This window comes from Trichoplax adhaerens, genomic scaffold (assembly GCF_000150275.1).
Source record: "Trichoplax adhaerens TRIADscaffold_6 genomic scaffold, whole genome shotgun sequence".
NCBI classification, from domain to species: domain Eukaryota; kingdom Metazoa; phylum Placozoa; class Uniplacotomia; order Trichoplacea; family Trichoplacidae; genus Trichoplax; species Trichoplax adhaerens.
Genome location: NW_002060948.1, coordinates 5,889,820 through 5,902,439, shown reverse-complemented (window position 1 = coordinate 5,902,439; position 12,620 = coordinate 5,889,820). Strand labels below are relative to the sequence as shown.

Genomic DNA, 12,620 nt, shown 5'->3' with positions numbered 1-12,620 from the left:
GTACGTACTACACTGAGCTGACTGTACAGTACAGTGCACTGAGTTGACTGGACTGGAATACGTACTACACTGAGCTGACTGGACTGTACACTGCACTGAGTTGATTGTCCTGCAGTACGTACTACTGTACACTGAGTTGACTGGACTGCAGTATGTACTGCACAGTACGTACTACACAGAGCTGACTGGACTGCAGTACGTACTGCACTGAGTTGACTGGACTGCAGTATGTACAGTACTGCACTGAGTTGACTGGACTGCAGTATGTACTGCACTGAGTTAACTGGACTGCAGTACGTACTACACTGAGCTGACTGGACTGCAGTACGTACTGCACTGAGTTGAATGGACTGCAGTACGTACTACACTGAGCTGACTGGACTGCAGTACGTACTACACTGAGCTGACTGGACTGCAGTACGTACTGCACTGAGTTGAATGGACTGCAGTACGTACTACACTGAGCTGACTGGACTGCAGTACGTACTACACTGAGCTGACTGGACTGCAGTACTACACTGAGCTGACTGGACTGCAGTACGTACTGCACTGAGTTGACTGGACTGCAGTATGTACTGCACTGAGTTGACTGGACTGCAGTATGTACTGCACTGAGTTGACTGGACTGCAGTACGTACTACACTGAGCTGACTGGACTGCAGTACGTACTGCACTGAGTTGACTGGACTGGAATACGTACTACACTGAGCTGACTGGACTGCAGTACGTACTACACTGAGCTGACTGGACTGCAGTACGTACTGCACTGAGTTAACTGGACTGCAGTACGTACTACACTGAGCTGACTGGACTGCAGTACGTACTGCACTGAGTTGAATGGACTGCAGTACGTACTACACTGAGCTGACTGGACTGCAGTACGTACTACACTGAGCTGACTGGACTGCAGTACGTACTGCACTGAGCTGACTGGACTGCAGTACGTACTGCACTGAGTTGAATGGACTGCAGCACGTACTACGGCTGACGACAGAAAGGAATTTTCCGCTTTTCCGCCATCCACGCCTCCCTTAGCAAACAAAACAAATCGAGTTAATACAATACCTAGTCGGTCGAAGGTCTGTACGATACAGAATTGCTTTCATTGGCAAAGGAAAGTGGCGCCGGAATTGAGCAAGCCAGCGGTGAGATAGGAAGGAAAAGCCATTGCAAAAGACGATTTGACCAGTTGTTATTCAATCATTATTGACATAGAACGCATTGCCTAGACTACAAGGTATCCTTGACAATCGATAAAGCCTAGTTGAAAGTGTATCATCAGTACAACCACTGGTAGAGAAGGAAAGACTGATTGGATTAGGTATGCTAAGCGCTGCAAGTAACATGTCGTCGTCCAACAACCAACCGAATTTTGCTCCATTTCGCGATGAAAAGAATAATTCACTAGTCGTGATATTGGGTGCCCAATGGGGTGATGAAGGCAAAGGGAAAATTGTCGATCTTTTAGCTTCTCAAGCTGATATAGTATGCCGTTGTCAGGTAAGTCACGTTATTTTCAGCCACTCTTTCGTCCTTCTTGGACATCACATTGACTACGCTCGACGAATTAAGAAGAGTATGATAGACATGGCCGTAATCGACACATGGTCTATTCACTTGTTGACTCAACAAACTGCAATAAAATGAATAATTATACATTAACATAGGTTACCCTTTTGCATACTTTAATATATAAGTTGTGTGTTTTACTATCGTATATTGTGCCTACCATGTATAAAACAAATTAAGCCACAAGAGTCCAACGAAAAACCAATGACTGACGGTCGTCAGTAGTGCGACGTGGAAAATGATTAAATTGAATCTATTCAGAAATTGGATTGATTTCGCTTGATAACATCTGGCTATCCAATTCAGCTTGTAGCTTATTCCTAGTCATCAATTCAATTATAGTATTATGGATGTAGTGATTGATTGCGATGGTTTCAATACTAATTAATGATCGATCGTTTATAGTAGACACTGCTACCATGAGCTATGGTAGATGGTCAATCTGATAGTCTATAGCAATAGAAATACAATACCATCGATCCTCTAGCCTGCAAACAACTACTGTACTTTCAATGATGAAGCAAAATTAGACTATTTCATCTGTATCCTAAATATCTTCACACCGGATACAGTATGCCTAGCATAGGAAATATAATCCCAAATACTGGTGTTCTTCTACTCCAGTCAAGCACCAATAAAGAAATCTATCAATTTCTTGAATCGATTTGACACAATCATTCAATCGAACCAGTATGACATAACTTGACTGTAAATGCATCATAAATGATTATTGACATATTGGATTAAGAACCGTTAAAGTTGCCCTACAAAATTGATCGTATTGCTAAGAGAAACAGCTGCTGTCGTAGTATTTTTTTTATCGTTCCTAAGCCATAGTCACTGATCTTTGTCACTAATCTATCCAATATGTCTGGTATACTGTAAATTCAGCTCTGGCATAAATAACATGTGTCAGTCAATCAGTAACGGCATTGAATAGGTGCCAAATCGAAATCACGATTAATGAATTAATTAAACCAGACACCGATGGTGCATGATCGTACTGTGCTCGCTCTTAGAACACGCTATGAGCGCTAATGAATTAGATTGAAATACAGTAGAAGGAAGAATGGACTGTACCATGAAAGTATAGTACGATGTCAAGCTTATGAATAGATTTATGAAACGATCGATTCCATACTACTATAGACATGACTTTTTGTAGTAATGTATCTGTATGGAGTGCTTTTAAAGCATAATTCCTCCCATGTTGCGATTTCATGGCTACATTGTCGGTAGGAATACTCATAATGCTTGCGTACACAGTCATGCAAAATGCTTCGAGGTAGTTCTCGTAGACATGATTAGATTGGCATATCTGTACACCTTTATTGTACCCGTATGTACAATTGGCAGATGGCGGCTATACAGTATTGTATTTACAACACTGACGAATTTTATCTAATAGGGTGCTATATTGCGTTATAATGCTAAAACCATATTGAAAGTTGTTGTTTATTAAATATCCATCAATGAATTCTGTAATCTCAAATGCTATGACTAGTTGTATCTATTCTTTTCTAAATCAATTATTACTTCTATATAGGGGGGCAACAACGCTGGACATACAGTAGTCGCCAATGGAAAGACTTACCATTTCCATCTTTTACCTAGGTAACATAGTATCCTGATTTCTTTTGTGTTGTTTGTAATCATTTATGATTATGAAATATTCATGGATGTACTGTGCTCAATTTTCTTCCAATACCTCAACCACTCGACAATACTCAACACTGCACGATAACATACAGTACTTCTGCGGCTAACATAACTTACAAATCCCTCTAGCAACAGCTGCTTTCATAGCCGTTAAACGTACTGTACAGTATATTAGCTTGCCACCATCTATGATACATGTGGCTTTGGAATAACATCAAGATCTTATTCAGTCTTGTAAAAATTCCTATTTTTAAATTGTAACCGTATTTATTGACCGCATCAAAATGACTGCTTTACACTGAACTAATAAGTATACATTTTCTATTTCATTGCCAAAAGATAGTCATTGTAGCGTATACTTTTTTAAGGTTAAGCAATGACTATTTTAAACTATTTTTGCTCATACAGTATATCTCTATGCAAACCAGATTCGTATTTGTAATACCAGTCATCTAGAGAATTTTCATTTTACTTATAAGTCTGGGTTTGATTGCGATGATGCTTTACTAAAGGAACATTATATCATCTATTATAGCGGTATCATTCAATCCAATTGCACTTCAGTAATTGGTAGGTATTGATTCAATTTTAAAACTGTATACAGTTTAATAGGCAATGTTATCCATTATATATTGCTTACAATCCTCGCTAAATGTTTTACATCGAAACAAATTTTTAGGAAACGGGGTTGTAATTCATCTTCCTGGCCTGTTTGCCGAAATTGAAGCTATTGAGAAAAATGGTAGGTAGATGCTCTTATTTATGCGATAGTACTACCATAGTAGCAAAAGTTCCCCTCTGTGCTCAACATATACGAAATTACATATAATTTGATCGCAAATATCATTGTTGATAATTTCGTTCGCCAAATATATAGGTGTTCAAGATTGTTGGTCGAAATTAAAAATATCCGATAGAGCCCATCTTGGTAATAGACACACTGTAGAACTCCATTGAACAATTACATATCGAATTTAATTCAGTTTTATGAATTTTACAGTATTTGATTTCCATCAAGAAGCTGATGGACTTCTTGAACTTGAGAAAGGCGACTCAAAGTAAATTAAAATTTTTACTTCCTAAGGGTAAATTTATCGGACTTCATGTATGATATTATTTTTGCCTAGAATTGGCACTACTAAGAAAGGAATTGGACCGGCTTATTCAACAAAGGTACAAAATTAAAATATTGCTTGTAATCGACTAAGCATTTCAACCGTAACAAATTGCAAAATACCAATATGCTCGGTGATTACAGGCTAGTCGAGTTGGCTTGCGAGTTTGCGATTTGATGGGCGATTTTGAGGACTTTACAAAAAAGTTCGGCTAACATTTCTGATATGTATAATTTGTAATAATTCTCGGTAAATGCAGATTATAACATAAAGCTTTATTGTTTAACTTTATAGATTCAAAAATCTAGTTAAGGGTTATCGAAAACGGTAAATTTGCATGCACATGATCTTACTGCTGTACTTGCAAATCTTTTATAATAACTTTATTGTAAACTATCATTGTTTATTTATATCTAGTTTTTCTGAGCTTGAAGTGGATGTAGAAAAAGAACTAGAAAGATACAAAGTATGTACTGATTATCACCTTTATTGAACCACTTTACGAAATGCTTTACGAACTTATGGTAATTATGATTCTTTCTTTCTATTGCTTGTCAACAGCGTTATGCCGATATTATTCGGCCAAGTATAGAAGATACCGTCTTCTTTCTATCAGAGGAACTGAAAAAAGGGAATAAAAATATTATCGTAGAAGGAGCAAATGCTGTTATGCTTGATCTTGACTTTGGTACGGAAATAACTAAAAACAAGTAAAATGTAATTGTTGTACGTAGGAAATACTCTAATAATGAAAATACTTGTGTCTATGTTACAGGTACTTACCCGTACGTAACATCTTCCAGCTGTGGTATTGGAGGCGTTTGCACTGGCCTTGGCCTGCCACCCAGTACGATCAGAAATGTGGTGGGTATTTGTAAGGCTTACATAACCCGCGTTGGCGCTGGCGATTTCCCGACATTTCTCGATTCAGTAAGTATTAAAAGTATATTAATTTGCTGCACGTTAGGTTTACGTCAGAGATGAAACAGCTAGGCGTGGTTTTATGTTATAATTAATCATCACTGGTATCTGCTCGTAGGATATAGGAACGAAATTGCAAGACATCGGACAGGAATTTGGTACTACAACGGGAAGACGCCGACGATGTGGTTGGCTAGATATTGTGGTACTTGATTACGTTAACAGAATTAGTGGATTAACAAGGTTTGAAATTTTTTAATGGGTAAGAAGTTGGTATTCTAGATAATTAAAATCACACATCATTTTTAGTATTGCAGTAACTAAATTAGATGTTATGGACACTTTCGAGGAAGTGAAAATTGGTACTGCTTATATTCACAATGGTCAAAAATTAAAATCTTTCCCAGGTCAGTATTTCATTTGAGATGGATCCTGTTACATACAATTAGTCTAAATACTGTACTAACTGCTGAAGATTGGCATACTGTATACCAGATATAGTATCAGTATATTGTAGGACATGTCTCTAATTAGACAGACTGATATTGTGTAGATAATAATAGTAAAGATACATCAAAGAGCACTGTTCGAGCTGAGATTATTACACTATTTTTTAATAATTGATATTAATTTCGAAATGAAAATAGCCGATCATTCGATTTTGAGCGAAGTCGAAGTCGAGTATATCACAATGCCAGGCTGGAAACAAAACATTTCCCTATGTCGCAAGTTCAGCGATTTGCCAGAAAATGCTCAGGCTTACATATTGAAGATTGAAGAACTGTCGGGAATACCTGGTAAGTATTAAAATAACATCGTATGCTCGTACAGTTCATGAAAGGATTATGTCATTTTTGCTTCCATGACTTTAAAGCAATTTTTGTTTATTGTAATAGTACAATTTGTAGGAGTGGGAAAATCTCGCGATGCTACAATCAGGCGATTCTAATTCGCTAATGCATAGTATCGAATCGTATCTGCAAGCAGTCTTTCTATTGCAATCACTAAGACGGATACTATGCAGCTTTTAGCGCTCATTCATGGCGCATAATATTGACTTAGTCGTAGTGTACCTTTTGCTCACTTAGAATACATGAACTGCATGATACATAAACTCACTCTTAGCTTATTACTAGTTGTTGTTTTTGGTAATTTCAACTACATAACAAAGTTTGTCTAGGTTTACAGCCTTTTTGAACAATATACTAGATATAAACTACCTGACCTTGTTATAGGTTAAGGATGGAAATATTTTTCTTTAATTTCTTTCATTCTAATGAATTTGTTATATTATTTGGATAAAATCTAAGTGTACTAGTGATATTTAATCTATCGTAGGCTAAAGTCAGTTTAGCAATGTGATCTCAGAATGTATCTTATATGGTTCTATGTAGTAATAGTCATAGATCCGAAAGACTATAGCTCTTTCGTTCGTTGTTCATTTTGACTCCATGACACTTATGTTATTCTAACTGTAGTGTATTGAACTGTTTATGCTTGGAATGTTCCGTTGTTTGATGGCATCCTATATGTCGTACGGTATTGATTCTTAATTACTGTATTGAATTGCTATCGATATCAAGATTGCATGTTACAGAGGGGATTAGATACGATCTATATCTGTAGCATTTATACCGTCGATATTATTTATATTAGCAATGGTTACATTGTCATTGGTAATACCTAAATAATAAAAGAAACTTTTGTCTCTGCAAGATAAAGCATTTGAAAACTAACAAAATAATTGGCTAGCCTTTGGAAGCTATGGCTAATTCGTACATGAAGGCAAAGTTATCATTAACAGTTCAGAATATGCTCGACTTCCAGCAGATTGTAATAGACAATCTTGACTGGTCTATCCGCAAGTAAACATTTCACACCATTACGAGTCGGACGATACAGTAATTTATTTCGATAACACAAAAGGATAGGATTTTTATGAGTATGACATTTAATATAAATCTGCCTTAATTGATAAGGCAATAGAGTGATTTAGTTTATTAGCCTACGAGTAGTTAACAATAGATCTATTTGAGGACACGTTATTCAGAATAACACTACTGAATTAAGATAGTAAATTGGTATTCTATTTCACTAACTGTATCTTCAACTACGTAATGAGAAAATCTTATGGAGGCAATATAGCCTGCAGATTCTCCAAGTAATTGATTTTTGGTGTCTTGTTCCACAAAGTTACAATTCATTATTGAAGCGATTCCATAGCATGTCTAGCTGTAATTGTTGAGGATCAATTTCTGACAACCTTATTAAAATTTGAACGAATATATGTGTAACGTAAATACTGCTGACTCGATTATTCTATCGAAGAAACAGCGCTAACTAGATGTAACAATTGCTGATGGTTTCCTCCTGTTTTAACTTTCGGACTTACGGTATACAAGTCTTAAACTTCATACCCATACTTGCTTTTATGATAGGCCGGTTTTACGTTATCCTGTATTAAGGGAGCCTAGAGAACAAGAAACATTATTGTGCCTTGAAGGGGCTGAATTGGTCATAACAGCTAATATACTTTAACAACAAACTTACCGGCATTGTCAAAACATTGTATACGACAAGGTTTCGCGGTGCTCTGCAATACATCACAGCGCCATGAATGCAAGCATAGAAGAAAAAGATGTAAACCAACGTAGCTGAAATGGTGCCAGCATAGGCAACATTGATTAGCACTGAAGGGAGACGATGTGCATTAGTTTCCTGGTGTTCCAGAATCTGAACGACGTAAAAAGTCATTCCCACCAAATTCATGACTAAAATGGCCAAACCAGCAAGAACTGCAATAGCAGTTATGATGGCAAAGACTAAATGAGCTGTTGCCTACGATTAATATAGAAAACGAAATCGGCTCGTAAATTATATAAGTGTATAGAAATAATCCCATCGATAGCGATCAGTTTTTTTGAGTCTTGGCATGTTATTAATTACTTCCTTCCGAAATGGAATTATGGTCATGACTTTTGATATAAATTTTGTGATTAAATGCTTTTAGTAATTGATTTTGATTTATCAACTGCCACTAAATGATTATATTCATACATTATACTTGTGTAGCTCCACAAAATAAATGTTTTAGCTAGCTGCATTAATTTATACGAGCTCATTTTATCAAAGCATCTGTTCAAGCGTAACGACGAGCTTAAAGTATTTTTGACACTGTTGACATATCCACTTTATTGGATATTATTGTAAACTTAACGAGGTAAGCATTAGTTAAAACCGATCAGTTTAGAATATTTACATACCGGGCAATGTTTGTAAACACCTTTTTCATATCCACACATGCCCAAAACGCTGGTAATAAACATCTTTATTATATTCGTGCCATCAGTAATCAAAAATTGTGTTAGTATATGTACTATAATAAATTTGTCGTAATTCTTTAGTAGACAAATAATAGCAGAATACTGGTATGTAAAATTTGAAACTACTTTGCGCACAAGATATAGCCCTAACTAGAAGGGAATAAACTACGCTATACATAGCTAGTGCGATTACGGATATGCCTCACAGGTATAAGTTGTCAAGCACGGCTTGTCATAACTAAGGATAAAGTAGTGCCATCTTCTACTACGAATGAGAGGACTTGAAAGTAAGCTACACTACGTCCAGATTGTGTCTTCATCTTTTATAGAACACTATCAATTTTTTTAACAACTTATCGTATCTAAAGATAGAAAAGGTCGAATATCTGCCATTTTAATTAACTACGAATTAAAACTGGAAAAATGAAAATTCATTGCCCATAAATAGTGCTTAAAAGTTGAGTTCCTGTATATTAAAAGTACTCTTTTAATCTGTACCAAGTTTTCAAACTACTCCGTAAACTAATAATAAGTTACAATTAAGCTACTTACCGGTACTGAAACCCAAAAGCCATGGAAAAATAGTAGTGTTCCAACAGTGAAGACGGTAACGGGCTTAAAAAACAAGCCTGCTAAAGTCAAAGTAAAAATAACAACGGAAAATACCAGGGTGGCACAGGATAAGTCGAAAACGACTTTGAGTGAGCGAGTCATAGCCGCATTAGCGGAAGTTGCAGCTTCGATACTCTTTGATTTCAACGTCATGTCGTTTTATTTTGTAGCCTAGCTGACATTGGAAAGGTCATAAAAGAATGTTAGACATTGTTGGTTTGTAGCTATGATATAGAACGGCCTAAGCCGTAAAGATAGAGTGTAAAAAGGCCTTTGAAAGAACTACTTTGGTAATATAAGGCTGATGAATATTTCCTCATAGCCAATCGAACTTCTTGTACAATAATAAAATGAGTTTTTCAATGTTTACGCAGCAGTCAATTTGTCAAGTATCACCGTCAAGTTACGTTATATAGAACGGCCTAGACCGTCAAGAAAGAGTGGAAAAGGCCTTTGAAAGGATTATGTTGTCAACGTCATGGTGATTAACATTGCCTACAGTAGATCGAAGTGATTACATCATTACCAAATGAGTCGTACAATCTTTACATGTCCATTCGACAGCTATTACTGTCTAGCTACGAATGGCCTCGACCGTTTAGATAGTGTGTTGATGAGGCATTTGGAAGGAGGATTTTACGCCGTCCATTTCACTGATTGCCAATTAATTTACAATGTGTCCATCTTGGGCAGTAAACTGTTCCTCTCAGACATTGACTGCCCATCATGGCTGTTTCTTGACTCTGCATACAGTCCTTCCTATCGATTATTCTATCATCGCAAGTTATCGAAAGCAAATTCGTGCTTTCGAAATGCAAGAATGGCCATTGGCTAATGCACTACACGATGGAGAAGATCGTCATTGGCCAATATACTGTAGAACGGTTTGGACTAGTTACTGTAGCGGCTGGACTTTTTGGATCGTTTCAAGGTGATTGTATCCATCACATTAGCACAACATTGGCCATGGTGATTAGCACTTGGTAGTTTCTGTTGCTAATAATAGCATTAAGACACCTTTTCCCTTGGTTAATACATAGAAGAAACGCCTAAAAAATGTATGATTGTCAATTCTTCAAGTGCATCAACGTCCAGTTTATCCATTATCCAAACTAGCGCAATACTCCATGTACCCACGAAAGACAACAAGTGGATCGAACAAACTGACAAGATCTACTACTGGTTTGACGAATTACGATCCTAATCAATGGTGCCTTAATCGCACCATGTTGTCCATTCTAGCTAACAACCGGCAAAAGAGAGTAGATGAAGAAGAATTGAATTTCCACAGTTTAATTTGCTTACCTGATCGAAAGAAACCTTGCAGTTGTTTTTGTTGATGTTGTCCTTGATTTGAGAGTTTTGTTGACAGTAGACTGGAGACCTCGACAGTCTACTAGTATCTCGCTGGTGCCTGGTACAGATCCTAGCAAAGGTCAAGCGTTACTGGTGGCCACACAGGCGACCTCATCACCACCTGGTCGATTCGATACGCTCAGCATGCAGTGTATAGCATTGAAGAATGTGCATATTGTATGTCCGCATAGGACAGTCCTCTCCTGTACTGGACTGTACTGTAATGAACCGCAGTAACTTCATTAACCAATGGGTGACCCGCTGTGTCACTGAGTGTAAACTACAGTACTGTGTACTGTAGACCATCCAAGAATACTGTACTGTACTGTACTGTACTGTACGTGGCGCATATTTCAGTCCGTTAAAAAGAAATGGCCGAATTTAGAACATCTGTTGGACGTTGTGTCCATTCGTCTTGCGCGAGTACTAAAAGTAAATTGACCAAATTTTGAAATAGTATCGGTGTATCATAGTGAACATCTCCGTTGAGAGGGGGTAAGCAATGATTCAAACAACTTTTGCTATTCTCGCATGGTCTAGCGTGCAGTGTACACGTCGTTCGTCCATGCCATACAGTCTAACTTCAACACTGCGAGAGTCGCGGATACTGCTATACTGTACAGTATACTGTATTCAGACTAGTACTGTCAGTGGACAATGAGTACTGAAGGGTCAATTTTGTAACATGGCCGACAGACGGCACTCATCATTTCCTACAAGTGCAAGTATGGACACTTTGAGAGACTGCAGTCATCATTTGGTAAAAGGTCCGCGGCACTCATCATCTCCTATAAGTACGAGTATGGACATTTTTAGGGACTGCAGTCATCATTTGGTAAAAGTATGAACATGATCGGACAGTCGAAGAGTCTTGGCTACGGTCGCCCAGAAGGTATACTGTACAGTACGTACTGTACACTGTAGTCAGAGTCAACCAGACTACAGTACAGTACTATCAGAGGACAATAAGTACTGTAGAACTAATGAACCGCACTGACTTCATTAGCCATGGTGACCCGCTGTGTAACGGAGTGTCCAGTCTACGGTACAGAAGTGGAGGATTCACGGACTCTGCTACAGTATATTGTACTGTAGTCAGACTAGTCCTGTCAGTAAACAAAGAGTTCTGTACTGAGTACCAACAATAAGATTGTATGGAGCACTGCCGAGTCCTGATGGGCAAATTTTGTCAAATGGCCGGCGGACTATACTCATCATGGCGTAAAAGCATGGACACTATGAGGAAATGCACTCATCCTTTGGTACAAGTATAGACACTATTGGACAGTCGAAGAGTCTTTACTCAGACTTAATCGGACTAGTACGATCAGTGGACAATGACTCCTTGTAATAATGAGTACTGAAGGGCAAATTTGTAAAATGGCCGGCGGACACTGCACTCCTCATTTCGTACTAGTGTCGACAGTCTCAGAGTCTTCACTTTCGTTGTCCCTAAGTCTAGTCAGTAGAAAGATACTCAAAATGGATGGAGACGTACTATGATGATCGATAGAGATGATGATTGTGGATTGTCAAAGCAAAAATGAGGACAATATTGAAATTTCGAAAGGGAGGGAGAGACGACAAGACAAGCTCATGTTGGGGTGAACCACTTCTCCATACTGTATGTAGTCTTCAACAGCATTGTTTGGGGGACTAACGTAGAGTACTGCCCAGTTCTGACTGTTACAGTCTTTTCTAGGCAACCTACAGTACATACACTGGACTGTCGTGTTGGCACTCTAATAATAAAAGCAAACCATGTAAACAATGAAGCACAACTTCATTGATAAAAGCGATGACATGAAGAGAAAATTAAAATTCATGCGATTGCTGATCATCGACGTACAACAACATTAGATACCACAAGATAATCAAGTTGGCAAGCTAGAAACGAATTGATGTAGCTCTCTCATCGATTGCTAGGTAAGTTATTCAAATGAATGAACGATAGGAAATCAAGTGAGTTGGTCGTTGTCGACCACTTGGATTGATGGTGTGTTATGATAGCGATGCAGTCAATGAGGTCGAAAATAAGGGACAAGTCCAAATTGCTCTCATCAAA

At 37.8% G+C, this 12,620-nt stretch overlaps 2 protein-coding genes across 2 annotated transcripts; one reads left to right on the top strand and one right to left on the bottom strand.

Moving 5' to 3' along the window:
• Nucleotides 1-1,344: 1,344 nt before the first annotated feature.
• On the top strand, nucleotides 1,345-6,213 carry TRIADDRAFT_26635 (uncharacterized protein; the record flags this gene model as incomplete). Its single annotated transcript, XM_002113850.1, has 16 exons — nucleotides 1,345-1,500; nucleotides 3,116-3,183; nucleotides 3,764-3,798; nucleotides 3,908-3,970; nucleotides 4,106-4,156; nucleotides 4,229-4,286; nucleotides 4,356-4,401; nucleotides 4,487-4,548; nucleotides 4,638-4,670; nucleotides 4,761-4,809; nucleotides 4,905-5,031; nucleotides 5,119-5,273; nucleotides 5,383-5,507; nucleotides 5,574-5,671; nucleotides 5,912-6,061; nucleotides 6,161-6,213. 16 exons carry the CDS (start codon nucleotides 1,345-1,347, stop codon nucleotides 6,211-6,213), a joined length of 1,329 nt encoding a protein of 442 aa, XP_002113886.1.
• Nucleotides 6,214-7,163: 950 nt separating this feature from the next.
• Nucleotides 7,164-10,546, bottom strand: TRIADDRAFT_64048 (uncharacterized protein). Its single transcript, XM_002113485.1, has 6 exons — nucleotides 10,505-10,546; nucleotides 9,140-9,370; nucleotides 8,528-8,590; nucleotides 7,815-8,102; nucleotides 7,682-7,734; nucleotides 7,164-7,527 (listed from the first exon to the last, which is right to left on the bottom strand). Exons 2-6 carry the CDS (start codon nucleotides 9,350-9,352, stop codon nucleotides 7,458-7,460), a joined length of 687 nt encoding a protein of 228 aa, XP_002113521.1. The 5' UTR covers nucleotides 9,353-9,370; nucleotides 10,505-10,546; the 3' UTR covers nucleotides 7,164-7,457.
• Between the last annotated feature and the right edge of the window lie 2,074 nt (nucleotides 10,547-12,620).